Raw genomic sequence first — 18,961 nt, 5'->3', positions numbered from 1 at the left:
TCCTGTTTGCATCCAGAGGTACCACTGTTTTTTTGATGAATTCAGACGATGAGAAGGGAGGCAAACTGAAGTCAGGTTCTTCTCAGCCTCCAGCATGTAAGGATGATCCACATGTCTGCCTCAGAAAATAATTGGCAGCCAGTGCCGTCGGGCCAGGAAGGTACAATATGCTCAACCATCTTGCCCCAGTGAGCATTCAAGTCACCAAATTCTGCACCAGCTGAAATTTCTGAACTATCTTAAGAGGCAGCCATGAAATACTGAGGCAGCCATGAAATACACCTCCATCGTTCAGCCTGGATGCTGAGGTTCTCCTCCAAGGGTCTTCTGCTGGTTCCCTAATTGCGAAAAGTGAGATTACAGGGAACCAGGCAGAAGGCCTCAAAATTGGTGCCAAAGTATTGCTACCCTCCTTTTCTGCCCCATTGTGTTCTTTTTTTTTTTTAGACTGTAAGCCTGCAGGGACCAGGGCTGTCTTATCTTAACTGATAGTATGCAAGCTGCTCTGGGAACCATTTTTGTTGTTCTTGTTGGAAAGCCTGGAACAACTGCTCTCAGAAAACAAACAAAAATGGTCTGTCAGACCTGCTTGAAGAAGAAGACTGACCCTGACTGGTGCACAGATCAGCAGCAATAACAAAAGTTGGCCAGGAATAGTGACTGAGATAGGGGAGCAATTCAGACAAGACCACCCAGAGGAATGGGCCTCTGCCCTGCCAAACCTCCAGGGTTGCATACCTATATGGCCAAATATACATCATCCTAGCTGTTCATGGTTTACCCAGCCACCTGCTGTCCAGCACCTTGACATCTCTCATCCAACCATAGTCCTTGGAAAGACTTTCACTGCTCATTAAGAGTCTCCTCTTTTTTTAGTTTTTTATTTATATTTTCAAATTTATACATTTCATTAGTTTTACAATCAATTTAACATTTCAAAATTTGACTTCCTTCCCCCTCTTACTGCGGTTCCTTATATTCATTTTCTCTGTCTTCTGCATATCCATACTCTTATAAAATTGCAGGTTATTACATTAATCCTGCTAATATTTTTATCTGTTTCTAATTTATCTGGAAATATTCAATAAACCATTTCCATTCTTTTATAAAAAGTTTGTTATCTTGATTTCTTATTTTTCCGGTAAGTTTTGCCATTTGTGCATATTCCATGAGTTTCTGTATCCATTCTTCTTTTACTGGGACTTCTGCTTCTTTCCACTTTGGGGCAAGTCACATTCTTGCTGCTGTAGTAGTATACAGAAATAAATTTCTATACAATTTAGGTAGTTCTGTCCCTGTAATTCCCAAAAGGAAAGCTTCTGGGTTGTTGTCATTTTTTACAAACGTTATTTTAAACATCTTTTCCAATTCATTATATATCATTTCCCAATAAGCTTTTTTTTTTTTTTAAAAAAAATATTTATTAAGAGTTTCAAGATTACAAAAAAGAAGAAAAATAATACATAAAAACCAATACAACAACACAACAACAAAGAAAAAAAAATACAAATCCCATATTACATATCTTTATCTTTCATTTGCTTGTTTCCTTGACCTCCTCACACCTCCCTTTTTGTATTCTAGCTTAATTAGTTATTTCAGCAAATTCTTTCCATCTTTTTCAATTTTTATTGAATAATTTATCTTGACAGTCTAACCTATTAATTAACTCAGCAAATCCTTTCCATCTTTCACCATATTCTGTTATTCAATTTGCCTTACTTTATTTAATCTTATCTTACCGTAAAATACCTTAAAACTTAAAACTTTATGCTTATTTATACATAACTCCTTTTATCATTTCTACTAAAGCAAGACAGTTTCATTCCAACATTTTCCCTAATATTCATTAATTTTACACTAATTCCCAAAATAAAAGTTTTTCTTTATAGACTTTCTTCCAATTTTCACCCAGCGTCTCTTCTTCCTGGTCTCGGGTTATGTCAGTCCTTACTGTCCATTCCATCTTGTCCATCAACCTGGTAATCTTATGTCCGAGGCTCTTAAATCTCTTCCATGCCCCTTCTGCAGATCTTCTTCTTGTTGTTTATACTTGCACTTTTCCTTGTCTTTTGTTGGTCTCTTTCTTGATTTCTTTCCTTTCTCATTGAGGAGTAGGTCTCTGGGGGATTCCAGCCCATAATTATCTCCATCTCCCCTCATCAGACCAGCCCATTCCCCACAGTCCCACTCCCCACAGTCATCAATATAATCCAAAAATTATTTAACAGCATATTTCAAAGTCCCTCCAAAGTTAAGAGCCTCCTCAGCTCCAGGCTCCCCCTGGCCCACTCCAAATTCAATCTTCCAAAACAGCGGCTTATGCTCCTGCAGGGCCTCGGATCTCTCCATTTGTATTGCTTGAGGTGCAACCGCAACCTCCTCCATTATCATCTGCCCTTGCACTTGCCCAGTCGAGCCAGTTTCCTGAGTTGGTCCCTGTATGATTTCTGTGTCAGTATTCCCTGTTTGTCCATATTCACTAACTACAACAGTCATCAAATCCAACTTCTCATTCATCAAATCCATCTTCTCATGCAACTGCTCCAGCAAAGCATTTGTCTTACAAAAAGCAAGCACCAAAACTTTCTCCCAACACATTTTTATTCAAGGTCAAAAGACTGGTCCCACGATCTTAATCTCGCAGCTGTAAAGTCCCCAAGTAAACTGCAGCAACAATTTGACAAGCTCACTCTAGAGGAGACAATTTCTATTTGTGTCCATCTTTTTAAAGCATGTCCAACAAAAGAAAGTTACTTTCAATTTTCAAATATTTTGTTTCTTTAGAATGCAAAAGGCAACATTGGAATCAGTTTGTTTCTCTTTTTTAGCTATCTGTCAAAATGTTCCGTTCACAGTCAATGGACGTCTCCAACAATTTCTGTCTCTGACACCCCATTCCCAGGTTTGGGACGGTGGAAACTTATTTTTCTTTACTCCCTCTCCTGCAGGCTTAAACAGTCAAATCCCCCCCCCCCTTTTCTCCTGCTTCCAAGGGGGTTTTAGTGGTTATAAATGAAGGAAAGTTCGACCTTTACAAACAACTTTCCAGGCTATTAGCTTACAAGGTTTTTGCTTCAGTCTATTTACAAAAAGCGGAAGGCGGACTTCCTGTTTTGAACCTTCCCACTTCGGTGCCAAATTAGGGTGTTTCTTGATCCAGTTTTCCGTTTCTACTCACGGGTACTTGTTTAGAGTCCAATTGTCAACAGGAAAAAGTCAGCGCTCTCCGGCAATGGCTATGCGGCTTCCCTCCGTGAAAGTAGCAATCAGTTCGCAGCACCGCGCCGCTCACCCCACTTCACTCCGGAGCCACAAAATGGGGCTCCCTGCGAGTAAGTGCCCTGCCGAACCCCACATTCCCAGGCTTCCTCCACCTGGGATTTCTAGTGGGTCCCCACCTTCGCCGCGGCGGGAAAACCCAGTTTCCACAGAGCCAGTTCCTCCGGTCAGAGGAACTCCGCCATTCGCTGATAGCGCTAACCCGGAAGTCCACCACAAATGACCATTTCCCAATAAGCTTTAACCTTACTACAAGACCCCCACATATGATAAAAAGAACCTTCCTTCTCTTGACATTTCCAACATGTATTTGATTTAAATTTATATATTTTTGCTAATTTGAGATTAAGAGTCTCATGCTCTACCTACTGGAGAGTTGTTAGGTTCCTCCTTAAGTGGCTCATACGAGATTGATGGTCTCACTGGTAATGTGTCCAACCTAAATTCCACATCACTCCCCTTCTCCACTTGACTCAGGGTGTGCTGTGAGGACCACTGAGTAGGAATCTAGCTGTTTCCTAATTGCCTTGCATGTAAGAGATCAACTGGCTTGACTTTAATAGTAAAATTAGAAAAACACTATCAGGTGTTGTCATTTTTACTCCATACAGTGGTACCTTGGTTCTCAGACTTAATCTGTTCCCGAAGTCCATTCCAAAACCAAAGTGTTCCAAACCAAGGTGCACTTTCCCATAGAAAGTAATGCAAAATGGGTTAATCCATTCCAGACTTTTAAAAACAAGCCTTAAAACAACAATTTAACATGGGTTTTACTATCTATCGAGACCACTGATCCATAAAATGAAAGCAATAAACAATGTACTGCAGTCACACAATCAATCAATCAATCAATCAATCAGTAGCTGAACTGGGTTCCACACAGTCACAAAAACAAAAAAAGAGTCGCAAAAACAAAAACACAAAATAAATAACAAAGACAGACAGACTTCAGTGTAACACTCAAAACAGAAGTGTGGCACTCAAAATGGAGCACGTTTGCCTTCCGAAGAAAGTTTGCAAACTGGGATACTTAATTCCAGGTTTGCGGTGTTTGGTTTCCAAGTTGTTTGGGTACCAAGGCGTTTGAGAACCAAGGTACCACTGTACTGTATTTTAACTTGGATGGGTCTCTATGCCCATAACAAGACATGATTTCAACAACAAAAGATTAGTCCTGGGGGTGTGGAGCAGATGGACCCCTGCTATCTCCAAAAGGAGAGGCCAACACAACTTGAATTTCCTTTGTTTCCACAACACCTGCCCCAGGGATGTTCCAGGTGAGGAATGTGGTCTGGAGATGCAAACCTTATTCTAACAATAGTTAAAACTGGCTCTCGGCTCCTTTTCATCACAGCCCAGGCCTCCGTTGGTGGTGAAGTTCACCATAAACCACCACCCACAACTAAGGCCTTGGAGTCCTTCAGAACAAGCATCGATGGGCAGAGTGTTCCAGGGTTTTTAGAAAATGTACTCACCACGGATAACAATTAGTTCTAAAAATCACCTGGTTCTCCCTCTCAAACACCCCACGACCTCTGTTAATGGCAGGACTGTACTGGCTTGGATGAAATTTGGGGACATAAGCAGAGGGATATAAATCCAGACATTGCTTGAAGAACCGAGGTCTCTGCAGAAGTCGCAGACATTCCTGAACTGCTGCAAAGCCTTGCAAGGATGAACATTGTGCTGATTACTCTTGTGTTTGCTGGCACCTGCTCAGCAGTTCCTAAGTACGAGGTTCCTGTACCCATTCCGTTGATGCCAGACTTGGATCTAAAGAAGGTAAACAGCAACATTTTTCTCCTTCACTTGTAACTAGGGATGGTGACAAATTTAGCAATAATCGAGCTTGCACAGCCTTGTTCACCTGCTTACAGACTTTGCAAGCCGATTGCGCCCTGTTTACTTATATATTGCATTTGTAACCCACCTGTTTCTCCACAGAGTGCAAAGTGATGTACATAGTTCTCCCCTTCCTCATTTAATCCCCACAACAACCCTGTGAGGTAGATTGGGCCGAGAGGCAGTGACTGTGAGCTTCATGGGCGAACAGGAATTTGAACCCTGGTCTCTCCCATGCCCTGACCCAGTGGTTCTCCAAGGGTGTGTTGTACCACACTGTTGTGGCAGGAGAGGATGGCAAGTTTAGCAGGAAGAATCAAGGACCAATAAAGAAACATTTAAACATTTCAGTGTAGTATGTATATATAGCATTGTTTTATACAGCTGTACCTTAGTTCTCGAACGCCTTGGTACTCATACGTTTTGGCTCCTGAACGCTGCAAACCCGGAAATACGTGTTCCAGTTTGCAAACGTTTTTCGGAAGCCGAACATCTGATGCAACTTCTGCTCGACTGCAGGAAGCTCCTGCAGCCAATCAGAAGCCACTCCTTGGTTTCCAAACAGTTTCGGGAGGCGAACAGACTCCAGGAACTGATTAAGTTTGAGAACCAAGGTACTACTGTACCTATAAAGTAGTTGTGTTCTGTGTTATTAATCAAGCACTGCTAGGAGTTGCTTCTTTTCATTTTGCATGTATTTCTTATCAATAATAATAATAATAATAATAATAATAATAATAATAATAATAACTTGATGTGACTTGAAAAAAAATTCCATTCTTAAAGAGGGGCCGAGAGTGGGAAGTCTGAGACCACTATGCTACTTTAGCTACCAGTCTACAATATATATTAAAATGTCTTTCTCAATAACACACAAACAAACCTCTTCTTTGTAGCTCACCGGTAAGTGGTTTCCTATTGCAACAGTACAGTATGACAAACAGACGAAAGAAGTCTATGGCTATTTAATGGAGCCCAAACAGAATGGAGAACTGGTCCTCAAAATTGATGTTCCTAAGTAAGTCTGCATCCACTGCTATGATCATTATCTACCTTCACAGTATAAAGGGAAGGGTCCTGAGGCTTGGCCTGTTGGCTACCTACTCCTGCCTCTTTCAGCACGGAGGCTAGGTTGTACACCCAGGGGTCCAGCCTTAGCTGCATCCCTGATCCCCGAAAGTCAATTACATCAGCTGAGATTCTGAACGTCTATTGGGCAGCTTCCTGTTGCTCCCTCTTTTTGTGAAACTGGGCAATGGGCCCCACAGAACTCCAGGACTGGTGAATTCCAAGCTGCTGATGGGGATGATGTCACAGGAAAATTTGTTCTTTTGGGGGGGGGGTTGCTGGGAAGGGGTGCAAAGGTCAGGACCATCTTGGCAGGCTGGGACAGAGGAAACCATATTTCTTAAAGGCACTACAACTTGATTCTCAGAGGAAACATGGCCCTGGCTAAGCCCCTGTAACCCCTTTGAAATCTTGTGCAGAGATTGGGGGAGGGGGAGCTTGCTGATTGGGTGGGGAAGCAACTTGACGACCCTGCCTTTCTTTCCAGAAATGGAGATTGTCGGCGTAAAAAAGTTGTTCTATACCCTATAAAGCGGGCCGAATTTGATACTGATGGTAAGTTTAATAGATTTCTCCATTATCTCCATCAAAACACACACATCCTTTATTTTGCATCTGTGTGACTCTCCTGACTGTTAATAGATCTTTTGCGGCTCTTTTTTCAACAGATGAGAAAACTACAGTACGCATTGTGGATACAGATTATGAGACTTACCATATCATCCACTTCCTAATGGAGCATATGGGCATGCTACAGCTCTATGGTATGTCTGGAGCTTCTTTGGGTGCCCTTGGCTACAATGGGCACACCTGTCAGCTTTTGAAAATCTCACCCATCCTCCCAGTTTGTATAAGGTAGGCATAGGCAACCTTCTGCCCTCCAGATGTTTTGGACTACCGTTCCCATCATCCCTGACCACAGGTCCTGTTAGCTAGGGATCATGGGAGTTGTAGGCCAAAACATCTGGAGGGCCGAAGGTTTCCTATGCCTGGTCTAGGGATATGTAAACACCACCACTAATTGCCAATAGAATAATCCACCACCACCCGACAGCTAGATTTGTCAGAAGAATTGGAGCATCACATCTGGAATACAGTGTCCAGTTCTGGGTGCTAGCATTTAAGGATGATATTGACAAGCTGGAATGTGTGCAGAGGAGGGCAACCAAGATGATCAAAGGAAGGCAAATGAAGCCTTATGAGGAATGGTTGAGGGAGTGTTTATTTTTGCTTGGAAAAGAGACTGAGAGAATATATGATAGTCATATTCAAATATCGAAAGGACTGTCACATGGAAGAGGGAGCAAGCTTGTTTTCTCCTCCAGAGGGTAGGACTCAATCCAATAGATTCAAGTTACAAGGAAGGAGATTCGGACTAAACATCCGGAAGTATTTTCTGACAGTGAGAGCTGTTCGGCAGTGGAACGGACTCCCTCAGGAGGTTGTGGACTCTCCTTCCTTAGAGGTTTTTAAGCAGAGGTTCGATAGCCATCTGTCATGGATCCTTTATCTGAGATTCCTGCATTGCAGGGGACTAGATGACCCCAACTGTACCATTCTATGATCTATCCTTCTGGACTATGATGCTGATTCTCAATGCCAACTCCTTGTTTGTGTCTTAAGGCAGGGAACAGACTGTGTCAGATGAAGTGAAAGAAAAATTTAAAACTTTGGCCACAGATTTGCAATTCGATCCAGATGCAATCGCCTATGTATCCGAAAATAGTAAGGGCAATTAATGCTTAAGATTTTCTCCGCCCTGGTTTGAAGGTATGGTGATGATGATGCTAGCCGCTTGGACTCGAGAGATCACCAGGTATTATAGAATCTGGATATGAACCCTGATAAGGAACAGTTGAGGGAATTGGGGGTGTTTAGCCTGGAGCAGAGGAGATTGAGAGAGGATGGGATAGTCCTCTTCAAATGTCTCCTGGGCTGCCACACAGAAGATGGAGTTAGCTTCTTTTCTTCCCTGTTCAGGGAAGTTTTTAAATGTATGACATATTAGTGTATTTTTGGTATTTGTTGAAGCCGCCCAGAGTGGCTGGGGAAACACAGCCAGATGGGCGAGGTTACAAATTATTATTATTATTATTATTATTATTATTATTATTATTATTATTATTATTATTATTTCTCCTGCTCTGGAGGCTAGCTTTTGAACTAGTGGATTCCAATTACAAGAAAGGGGATTCCAACTAAACATCAGGAAGTACTTTCTTACATTATTAGGATTTATTAAATTTGAAGATCTCGGGACAGTTCACAGTATAAAAATACAATATAAAAACACAAAAATACATAATAAAAAGGAGAAAAATAACAAAAAAAAACCACCCATAAGCCATCCCTCCCACAAACACATGTAAAAGGACATAGACTATTCATCAGCCCAAGGCCTGGCTGAAGGGAAACTTTTTTGCCCAGTGCCTAAATAGATATAATGGTGGTTCCAGCCAATCCTCCCTGGGGAGAATGCCCACAGAATGGGGAGCCACTGCAGAAAAAGTCTGTTCTTGCGTTGCCACCTTCCAGACCTTTTGTGGAAGAAGCACATGAAGAAAGGCCTCACAAGATGATTGCAGGATCCAGGTTGGTTCATGTGAAGAAAAGCGGCCCTTGAGGTTTTATCAAGAGAAGGTTTTCTCCACATGTAGATAAGCATTATGGATCCTTTAAAAAAGAGAAACCCTACTGATATCTGAGAGCCAGTCTATTGTTGGCTATGGAGCATGGCCCATAAGGAACAAAATAATAATCATCATCATCATCCTTAACTTGTTCTGTTCCCTGGACCCAATCCCACATCTTGCTCATTCACTGACAGCATTTCTTTTCATCCACAGATCTCTGTATATAAGAAGATATGGAAAAGGTAAGATAATTAGTCCTTTGCACACTTACCTGGGAGGTCATAAGCTTTATTGAATTCAGTGGTGTTTACCCATGAGTAGACACATCTAAGGCAGTGGCGGAGCTTCATGCTCCAGCTCTGGGGGACAGAGAGCAGGCAGGGGTGGGGCTGGCTCATGTCCCAGGGGCTTTAAAGGTCAGCACCAAGACTTTGAATTGTGTTCGGAAACATACTGGGAGCCAATGAATATTTTCAGGACCAGTGTTATATGGTCTCAGTGGCCACTCCCAGTCACCAGTCTAGCTGCCGCATTCTGGATTAGTTGTAGTTTCTGGGACACCTTCAAAGGTAGCCCCAGGCCTCAGGCAGAAGTCTCCATGAACACTGATAATTTTAGCTAGTTCAGACCTGAGACCCCTCCAGCATCCAACTGAATCTGACACTGACATCTTCCTGCTGATTTGCTGATATTATTATTAAGATTATAAGGATTTTATGTACTACCCTCTACCCAGAGGTCCCAGGGCAGTTATCACCTATGGCCTGGAGAGTAGAAACATTATGATTTGAAAACATTGGCAGATCAGGTTTTTGTTAAATGACCAGGAGCAGCGTCCAGAGGAATACAACTACAACCTTTTGTGGGTTTTCTCCATGGGCCAAGGTCCCCACGTCTTGCTGTGATAACGGGATCTCTTGTCTTTTGCAATTCCATGCAGAAAGCCAAAAATAACATGGGAAAGATGTCTGCATGAGGATGGGGATAGAAGAATCATCCTGGAATCTGCCTCCTGCATTGCAAATACCAACTACCATTGTGAACCATTCCATTTGGAAAGAAAACTTGAATCATTTGGATCAGATATATATTCATAAATGGTATTCTAATCACATAAGTGGTACTGTTTTCTCGTCTGTTGGCCTTAAGAGAAAGAAAACTATTATGTGTACACCCCAAATTCATAGCACTATATAAAAGGAAAATTCCTGAATTCTGAGATCCAGGCTTGGGGCAAGCACTCTTTGGTGAGAGAACTCCAGTCGAGATCACAAAATACGCAGCAGAGTAAAGCATGGAAATATAGGTTGTTGTACCTTTAAAATATGCTCTTTACAGTGATTTCCAAAATGTCCCCATTGAGGGGAAAAACCTTTCTAAAGTTTCCTTCTTCCCCCAGGAGACCACAAGCTTGGAAAATAAAACATAGTTTACTTATAAACTCTTCAAAGGCCAGGTTCATGGACTTCAGAAAATTGCATAGGCAGTAAAACATGTCTTTGTTAGAAAATAGTGGAACTTCCCAAATTTCACAATTCACAAAATGCCTCTGAAATGGAAACAGCCTCTCCCTTTTCCTAAGTTCAAGGCGCTGAACCCAATAATGATAATAAATTTGTTGACCGGCTCCTGTTGAGGAGATATAAAGATGGTCATGTATAAACGACCCAGTCCACATTGCGTACATGATTTCATTTGGCAACGTTGGATTTCATACTCCGGATTGCACCATACGGTGCCTTATTGCATCATACGCACCAACCCCAGGACCGGTGGCCTGCAGTTGAGTCATGACATCTTGGCTTTATGATCTCTGACGTAAGATGATGTGCTCATTACTATAAAGCAAAGCCTCACAGGCATCACAGGGCAAAAGAGGTGGACAGTAGCATAACCAGTTCTGCACAGTGAAGGACTTCCCATTCCTAAACCTCTGAAAGCTTTTTTGATCAATTCAGACGACAAGAAGGAAGGTAAACTGACATCAGGTTCTCCTCAGCCTTCAGCATGTAAGGATGATCCACACAAAAAATGAGAGGCACAAATACAAGATGGGTGACACCTGGCTTGAGAGCAGTACATGTGATCTAGGAGTCTTGGTTGACCACAAACTTGACATGAGCCAACAGTGTGACGCGGCAGCTAAAAAAGCCAATGCAATTCTGGGCTGCATCAATAGGAGTATAGCATCTAGATCAAGGGAAGTAATAGTGCCACTGTATTCTGCTCTCGTCAGACCTCACCTGGAGTACTGTGTCCAGTTCTGGGCACCACAGTTCAAGAAGGACACGGACAAACTGGAACGTGTCCAGAGGAGGGCAACCAAAATGGTCAAAGGCCTGGAAACGATGCCTTATGAGGAACGGCTAAGGGAGCTCGGCATGTTTAGCCTGGAGAAGAGGAGGTTAAGGGGTGATATGATAGCCATGTTCAAATATATAAAAGGATGTCACATAGAGGAGGGAGAAAGGTTGTTTTCTGCTGCTCCAGAGAAGCGGACACGGAGCAATGGATCCAAACTACAAGAAAGAAGATTCCACCTAAACATTAGGAAGAACTTCCTGACAGTAAGAGCTGTTCGGCAGTGGAATTTGCTGCCAAGGAGTGTGGTGGAGTCTCCTTCTTTGGAGGTCTTTAAGCAGAGGCTTGACAACCATATGTCAGGAGTGCTCTGATGGTGTTTCCTGCTTGGCAGGGGGTTGGACTCGATGGCCCTTGTGGTCTCTTCCAACTCTATGATTCTATGATTCTATGATCTGCCTCAGAAAATAATTGCCAGCCAGTGTAGTCAGGCCAGGATTGGCACAATATGCTCAATCATGTTGCCCCAGTGAGCAATCAACTCACCAAATTCTGCACCAGCTGAAATTTCTGAACTATCTTAAGAGGCAGTGGTGAAGCTGCATGCTCCGCTACCGGGGACAGAGAGCAGGCGTGGGCGTGGCTGGCGACTCCGGGGACATGGCATGCTGCCTGCAGGGGCATGGTGTGCATTCTGGGGGTGTGATGTGCCACCTGTGTGGGCCTTGCACCCGGGCGCACGTGGTGTGGTGTGCGGCACATATCCAGGGGGTGCAGCGATGGCACCCTACTGAAATAGTGATACCGGGGGCGGTCTGCTCCCTCCTTGACACCGTTCCTCTGCCAGTGTTAAGAGGCGGTCATGAAATTGTGAGGCTGCCTGCGACTCCCAAGCCTACCCCGAGCCGTCGGGGAAGGGACAGAGCTGTGCCGCCTTGCCAGTGGCCTTCGCCGCTTACCCCTTCATTTTGACTGTTAGATTGTGGGTGAACATATCAGACGACAAAGCGATTCTTCAAACAGCTCTTGTTTATTCACAGGCCAGAACTGAACTGAACTGAAGGGTTCAGCCAGCCTGCTTATATAGAGCTCCACTACAATGCAACTGTAACACTTTCTGTAACTATCCAATCACTGAACGTCACTTTCAATCCCTTATTTGCATATGTGGACATGAGTGAAAACTATGTACAGTATCCCCCTGCTGGCCCAGGGTGAGAACTTCAATACATAACATTGACAGCTCAGGGGAGGCTTGGGAGTCACGGGCGGGTGGAGCACCATTGCCCTGCGCTCTCGGGCTGCTTACTGGGGGGGGGGGAGCCTCCTCAGAGCTGTCAAAAGGAAGAGAGAAGGGAGGAAGGCTGCTGGCAAAGCGGCGCAGCTCCCTACCCTCCCCCCCCCCGCCCAGGAAGCAGCCTGCCAAGGGCGTGTTGCTCCACACACACACCATGGGTGTCTTGTTCTACCCCATGGGCGTCTCGCCCCACCCCACTGGGATGCTTGCCTCTCCCCCATGGCCCTGCTCCTGGGTACACAGCATGTGTGCCACTCCGGGTGCCAGAGCAGCTAGCTCCACCTCTGAGCTCAGGCAGGGAGACTGCTGGACAGCGAGGTGGGTGGTAAACCAGCAGAATCCCAAATCTGTCCCCACACACACTAGATTCCTGCCAACTGGACAGAGAGCCTGGAGAGAGAAAGTCTCTATTTTTAAAAAGATAAAGGTAAAAGACCCCTGTGCTGTTAAGTCCAGTCAAAGGCGACTATGGGATTGTGGCGCTCATCTCACTTTTCAGGCAGAGTCAGCTGACGTTTGTCCACAGACAGCTTCCCGGGTCATGTGGCCAGAATGACTAAACCACTTCTGGCACAACGGAACACTGTGATGGAAACCAGAGCGCATGGAAATGCTGTTAACCTTCCCGCTGCAGCGGTACCTATTTATCTACTTGCACTGGTACACTTTTGAACTGCTAGGTAGGCAAGGAGCTGGGACAGAGCAATGGGAACTCATCCCGTTGCACAGATTTGACCTTCCGATCGGCAAGCCCAAGAGGCGCAGTGGTTTAGACCTCAGCGCCACCTGCTCCCTTAAATCTCTATACACCGCAGCAACTCCCCCTCCCCAACCCTCAAGTGTGCCTGGTGGGTCAAATACCTGGTGGGTACAACTGAGTGACACCAACCACACCCTGCTCACCAGCCCAAGTCTCATTTATATAGACCAGATAAGCCTCCTCATCCATAATCAGATCATGGGTGAGGGAGGTCTTATTGTGAGCCGACATGACATTCACCCACAGATGTCTGGACTCAGCAGAAGAGCATAAAATATAATTAAAGAAAACATTGACACTCCCAAGCTGCTGAGAGCAACCAAAGCTTTCCCGCCTCTCCATAAAAAGGGGGTGCTAAAATCCTTGATGAAGGTTGGCAATATTCCCATTCACCTTTGGAGTGGGATCTAGTCACAGGTTGACTCATTAGATTCCCAGCAGAATAAGTGGTGATGAGCACAGTGTCCTATATGTTTCAGATGATGCCTACTAATGAAACAATTACTTCTCAAAATAACCCAGTAATCTTCCTTCCCGGTGCAGAAATAGCTTCAAAGGGATGGGTGGGTGAATGCTCTTGGATAAGCTTTGAGGAAGGAAGATCTATACTGACACTGCAGATCTTGCCCAGCTAGAGACCATTGCAAGGATGAAACATCCACTGTTGAGTTTGGCATTGACCTGTCTATACTTGCTTCATGCTTCAGCCATTGTCAATGTTCAGCCAGACTTCGATATCACAAAGGTAACCACAAACGTATCTCCAAATGAGTGTTTTTATCCAGACCAAAGCAGAGAGTAGAGGGTAGGAGGGGACACTACATCTGTCAGCTCTATTTCTGATGGAGACACTTGTCCCATTACAAAATGGCAGCTACTGCAGTGTTGTGGCAGCAAGAGAAGTGTTGAAAGCCTCCCAGCAGTCAGTTCAAGGCTCCAAAGCCACAGTGAGGCAATGATTTGACACTGCCATTTGGGTCCTTTAACTTTGGAACCCAAGGCCACTTGTCTTGGGCTGTGGGCAGGAGGTAGGAGATATCCCAACAATCTATATACTATTCCCCCACCACCACTACCATCAAATAGTGAGCATTGCTTCCTGAACTGATGTGAGTGGAAAGAGGATCATTCCAATGCATGCATTTATGGCGAGGAAATTCACTGAACTCCTCTTTCTAGTTTGCTGGAAAATGGAACCTCATTGCACTGGCTATGAAAGAAGGTCAACCATCAGAGGACAACAGGGTTCATACTACAGTTGTGATTGATAATGATGGAGTCATCGCTTTCAAAACACGGGTTCCAGTGTAAGTTCTCCTGAATTACTTTGATCACCACCTTCCTTTGTTTTGCAAGGCTCATGAGTTCAATTGTTGGAGGGAAGGGGCAGCGGGGGGGGGGGGGGAACTAAAATGCAATGATCTGGAGAGGCTTCAAACCCAAATTTCAGCTGCTGCAGGCACAGATAGTGGGAGGAAGCTCACTTCTGCAGAAGCGCCATAATCTTATATTTTCTTTCCAGAGGGAAGGAGTGTAAAAGATTGCAGACTCGGTTTTTCCCAGATGAGCAGCCTGGAATATACAGGACAGGTAAACAGCAAGTGATTCACTCTTCATTCAGGGTGGAAGGAAATTAGAATATTCCAACCACCCTCCCATGGGAAGCCAAGTTGTTTCCAATCCACCTCTATACCCCTCTGATAGGGGCTTCCAGTTGGGGGCTTCATGTTGCAGTTGGGGGCTTGAGATAATCACAAATGGATTACTGACAATGGGTTTATTTAACATTGGATTTTCGCTGAAAAGTGAGAAATCTGATTTAATGCGGGTGGTGGGGTCCAGAAACTGGTATTCAGGAGCACTGGTGTCTTCAACTGTGGATAGCAGAGCATATCTACTGTGACTAATAGCCATCGATAGATCTCCCCCACCCTTTAAAGCCGTCCATATTTGTGGCCATCACTGCCTCCTAGAGGAGTTCCACAGTTTAATAATAATAATAATAATAATAATAATAATAATAATAATAATAATAATTTATTTGTCCCCCGCCCATCTGGCTGGGCGGCTTCCACAAGACCAAAAATAAACCAATATGTCATACATTAAAAACTTCCCTGAACAGGGCTGCCTTAAGATGTCTTCTGAATGTCAGGTAGTTGTTTATCTCTTTGACATCTGATGGGAGGGCGTTCCACAGGGCGGGCGCCACTACCGAGAAGGCCCTCTGTCTGGTTCCCTGTAACTTCACTTCTCACAATGAGGGAACCGCTAGAAGGCACTTGGTGCTGGATCTCAGTGTCCGGGCAGAACGATGGGGGTGGAGACACTCCTTCAGGTATACTGGACTGAGGCCGTTTAGGGCTTTAAAGGTCAACACCAACACTTTGAATTGTGTTCGGAAACGTACTGGGAGCCAATGTAGGTCTTTCAAGACCGGTGTTAGTTTAAGTATGCACTGCGTAAGAAAGTGCTTTCTTTTAAATGACCCAAGTCTTCCAGCATTCAGCAGCATTGGATGCCCATGAATTCTAGTGCTACGAGAGAAGAATGAAAGCTTCTATCCACTTTCTCCAGCAAAACCTTGTATGGCGATGTCATTGACAATACATTGGAGAACTGGGGTGGGGATGGAATACTTGGAACCGCCCCCCCAAGGCATATGCCCATCTGAGGTAACCGCTGCACCAAACTGTAAGAGAAGTGTGTGCCCTTAAAGGCTCTCTTTTGTGGTCCTGATTCAGATGCAGGGAAGACCACCATTTACATCATGAAGACAGATTACGTCCATTACGCCATTATTTTCGTTTACACAAAAGAAATGGAGGTCCTGCAGCTATACGGTATGTGTCTTCATTGATGGGAAAGAGTATGTTGTGCGATGTAGACATGAGGCTACTTAATGTGTCAGGTATACTGGCTAGCTGCAAATATACAAGAGTGTTAGATCCTCCGAAAGCCTTCCTCCACCCTCTGTTGTGCAATTTGAAGCAGAGATTAAGTTTCTTCTTCTCCATGCCAAATCATCTCCACCAAAGCTCCTCTTTCAAAATGAGTAGCGTTTACCTCCCCAACCACAGAGCTGGTCCAGGAGAATATGATGGCACTGGTGTAGCATGGAGGCAGCACAGGGGCAGTTGCCCCAGGTGCAAAATTGTTGGGGGGAACAAACTTTCAACACTTGCTGCTGCTTTAATACAGCAGCATGCTTCTGTTGCTGGGCTCCACTGTTAACAGCTTCTCCATGCAAACCAGGAAGTGGCCTTTCCAGACAATGGATCGACTCTTCTTATGTCTGCGGGTGACACAGATGCCATTAGGCAGTTGAATGTGCATGAGTACCCCATCCGTTTCCCTCCCTCCCTCCTCTCTGCGAGGCCCCAGGTGCTGGCAACCCATGCTAGGCCACTGTACCATGGTCAATGGTATCCAAAATCACTGCACCATGAAGAAGCAGGAGCAGGCCCACCCACTCTCTCCTTTCCTTCTTCTCTAATATAAGTCATCCATTGTGCTGAGCGGAGCCATTTCAGTGCCAATCCCAGGTCAAATGGGCCTAGATAAGTCGTTTCCTCTTAGCATGCCTGAAGCCACAGGACCAATGTTCTCTTGAGCACCTTTCCTGAAAAGGGAATGTTTGGAACTGGGGGTGGTAGTTGTCATACATGCCAGATGTGCTTTGTCTTATAAAGTCTTCTCTAGTGGGATATAGCTAGAGAAAGGCAGGTACAGTGGTACCTCGGGTTACGTACACTTCAGGTTACAGACTCTGCTAACCCAGAAATAGTGCTTCAGGTTAAGAACTTTGCTTCAGGATGAGAACAGAAATCGTGCTACGGCGGCACGGCAGCAGCAGGAGGCCCCATTAGCTAAAGTGGTGCTTCAGGTTAAGAACAGTTTCAGGTTAAGTACAGACCTCCAGAACGAATTAAGTACTTAACCTGAGGTACCACTGTACTTTTGGGCCTGGGCATCGTTGCATTGCAGAAGGGCTTTAGAGCACTCTGAATCTGCAGCAGCATAATGTGCTATACAAATTGGCTCTCTGAAGGCACACACGAGAAGCTCTTCTTCCACCATATGCCCCTGAAGACTTTCTAAGCCAAAGCGAATCCAGCATATTTTAGTGCTGTGGTGCAGTTATCATTTGAAAGGCTGTTCAGCCAGCACAGCAGATATTTCAGAATATACTGATGTGATATTATACACTGCATCTGCATTGCAATGTTGGGAAGCCACACAGCATGGTTTGTTTATAGTGTCTGTTCTAGTCCACTATCCCCTTTTGAAAATAATAATAATCTAATAATTTTATTATTTATATGCCGCCCATCTGACTGGGTTGTCCCAGTCACTCTGCGTGACTCCCAACCAAATATTAAAATCACAATAAAACATCAGCCATTAAAAACTTCCTTTTGAAGCCACCCACATCCTTTTTGTGGCAGATTTCATCCTTTAACTATGTGCTTCAGGTCCAAAATGTGTTTGTTGCCTGGGATCCAAAATAAGTATGTTCTATCTCTTTTTTCTCCCTCTTATTTCTCAATGTGACAACTTTTTGGGGGTCTGAAGTCAGGGAAGAGGAAGCATCAACAGAAGTGACAGAAATATACAAGGAGGTTGCAACGTCAATAAATCTGTCTGTCAACAAGATCATCTATCTTCAGAGATCTGGTAATATGAGGTTCTCTTACGCCTTATTATTTCCAGATTTGAGATAAATAGTGATGCAATTTATTTTTTCTTTAAACAAAATGAATCACAATTTTCTAGCAATGATGATCAAGGTAGTTTATTGTTGGGGAAATAAGTAGTATGAAGTATATCTTGACTGGTCCTGGTTGCATTCTGTACCTTGGTCCCAATTTCACATCCTGCTCTGAGAGCTTCTCTCTTTTATTCTGCAGATTCTTGCTCAGATGTATGAGTAAGACACCTGAACCTGGAACTGTGTGTGACTGCAAAGGTGTGAATCAAAGTTGTTAAACCCTCCCATTTGGAAAGAAAATCAGCTGGATCTCATTCCCATAAATGTTACAAGATGATGCACCAATACCACGACCAGTCATTTAATTATCTTGAAAACTAGTCGAAACTGAAATAAAACCATCCAAGATCCATATAAATGTGCTCAATTTATTTTCGCTTAATCAATTTATCCTACGAATATATAGGCCACCTTCATAACACTTCAAGGAGTTAGCATTGCAAAAATGTGCAATATAAAGGAAAGGAAACCACCGTATTATAACAAAAAGTTGCCGTTGTAACAGCAATGATAATAATTTTAAAAGACATTAAGAGTTCTTCTTTGTGCTCTCTGTGCAGCCAATCAGAGAAAAGTGGGTGTGGCCAATGGGAAAGGTGGATTAAGGGCCACAGCTTTGTTGCAAAACACCTGCCTTCCTTCCATGCAGAAGTTCTATCCTCATCAACATCTCCAGGTAGGGTTTCCCTGGAGCATCTGGTTTGCTCCAATTCTGGCAAAATAGCTCTTTTCATGTCTTACAGGCAGACATGAAGACCAGCCTGTTCTCCACAGCGACAGTGTGGAATATCACTTCTGTGAGTTTGTTTCAGTTGTTTTATGACACATCACATGGAGGAATTTCCAAATTCCCTCCAAAAGAAAAGGATTGACAAGATTTAGGGACATACACAGTACAATCTGTTCAGGACCATCCCATCCTCTGTGAGGAGGAATCCCCCAAGAATGTCTTAGAAGCATCAAGAAGGGGATATAAGCCGAAGTATGTCAGAGAGCAGGGGAAAGCG

General features: G+C 44.1%; 2 protein-coding genes across 3 annotated transcripts; both read left to right on the top strand.

Annotated features, from left to right (window-relative positions):
• The first annotated feature begins 4,881 nt into the window (after positions 1-4,881).
• Positions 4,882-9,942, top strand: LOC310835172 (major urinary protein-like). Of its 2 annotated transcripts, none has more exons than XM_083719974.1 (7): positions 4,882-5,064; positions 6,021-6,142; positions 6,680-6,747; positions 6,861-6,956; positions 7,816-7,917; positions 9,039-9,067; positions 9,653-9,705. In XM_083719974.1, exons 1-6 carry the CDS (start codon positions 4,957-4,959, stop codon positions 9,050-9,052), a joined length of 510 nt encoding a protein of 169 aa, XP_083576100.1. In that variant the 5' UTR covers positions 4,882-4,956; the 3' UTR covers positions 9,053-9,067; positions 9,653-9,705. The 2 variants fall into 2 exon arrangements, with proteins under 2 accessions (XP_083576100.1, XP_083576099.1); XM_083719973.1 differs by lacking the exon at positions 9,653-9,705 and adding an exon at positions 9,766-9,942 and having other exon boundaries at positions 4,885-5,064.
• A 3,862-nt stretch (positions 9,943-13,804) lies between these two features.
• Positions 13,805-18,312, top strand: LOC310835171 (extracellular fatty acid-binding protein-like). The gene is made up of 6 exons (XM_083719972.1): positions 13,805-13,928; positions 14,363-14,490; positions 14,706-14,773; positions 15,928-16,026; positions 17,759-17,860; positions 18,094-18,312. Exons 1-6 carry the CDS (start codon positions 13,833-13,835, stop codon positions 18,111-18,113), a joined length of 513 nt encoding a protein of 170 aa, XP_083576098.1. The 5' UTR covers positions 13,805-13,832; the 3' UTR covers positions 18,114-18,312.
• The last annotated feature ends 649 nt before the right edge of the window (positions 18,313-18,961 follow it).

This window comes from Podarcis gaigeae, assembly GCF_964106915.1.
Source record: "Podarcis gaigeae genome assembly, chromosome: 17".
NCBI classification, from domain to species: Eukaryota; Metazoa; Chordata; class Lepidosauria; order Squamata; family Lacertidae; genus Podarcis; species Podarcis gaigeae.
Note: the sequence above shows the minus strand (reverse complement) of the source record. Positions and strands in the feature narration are given on the sequence as shown.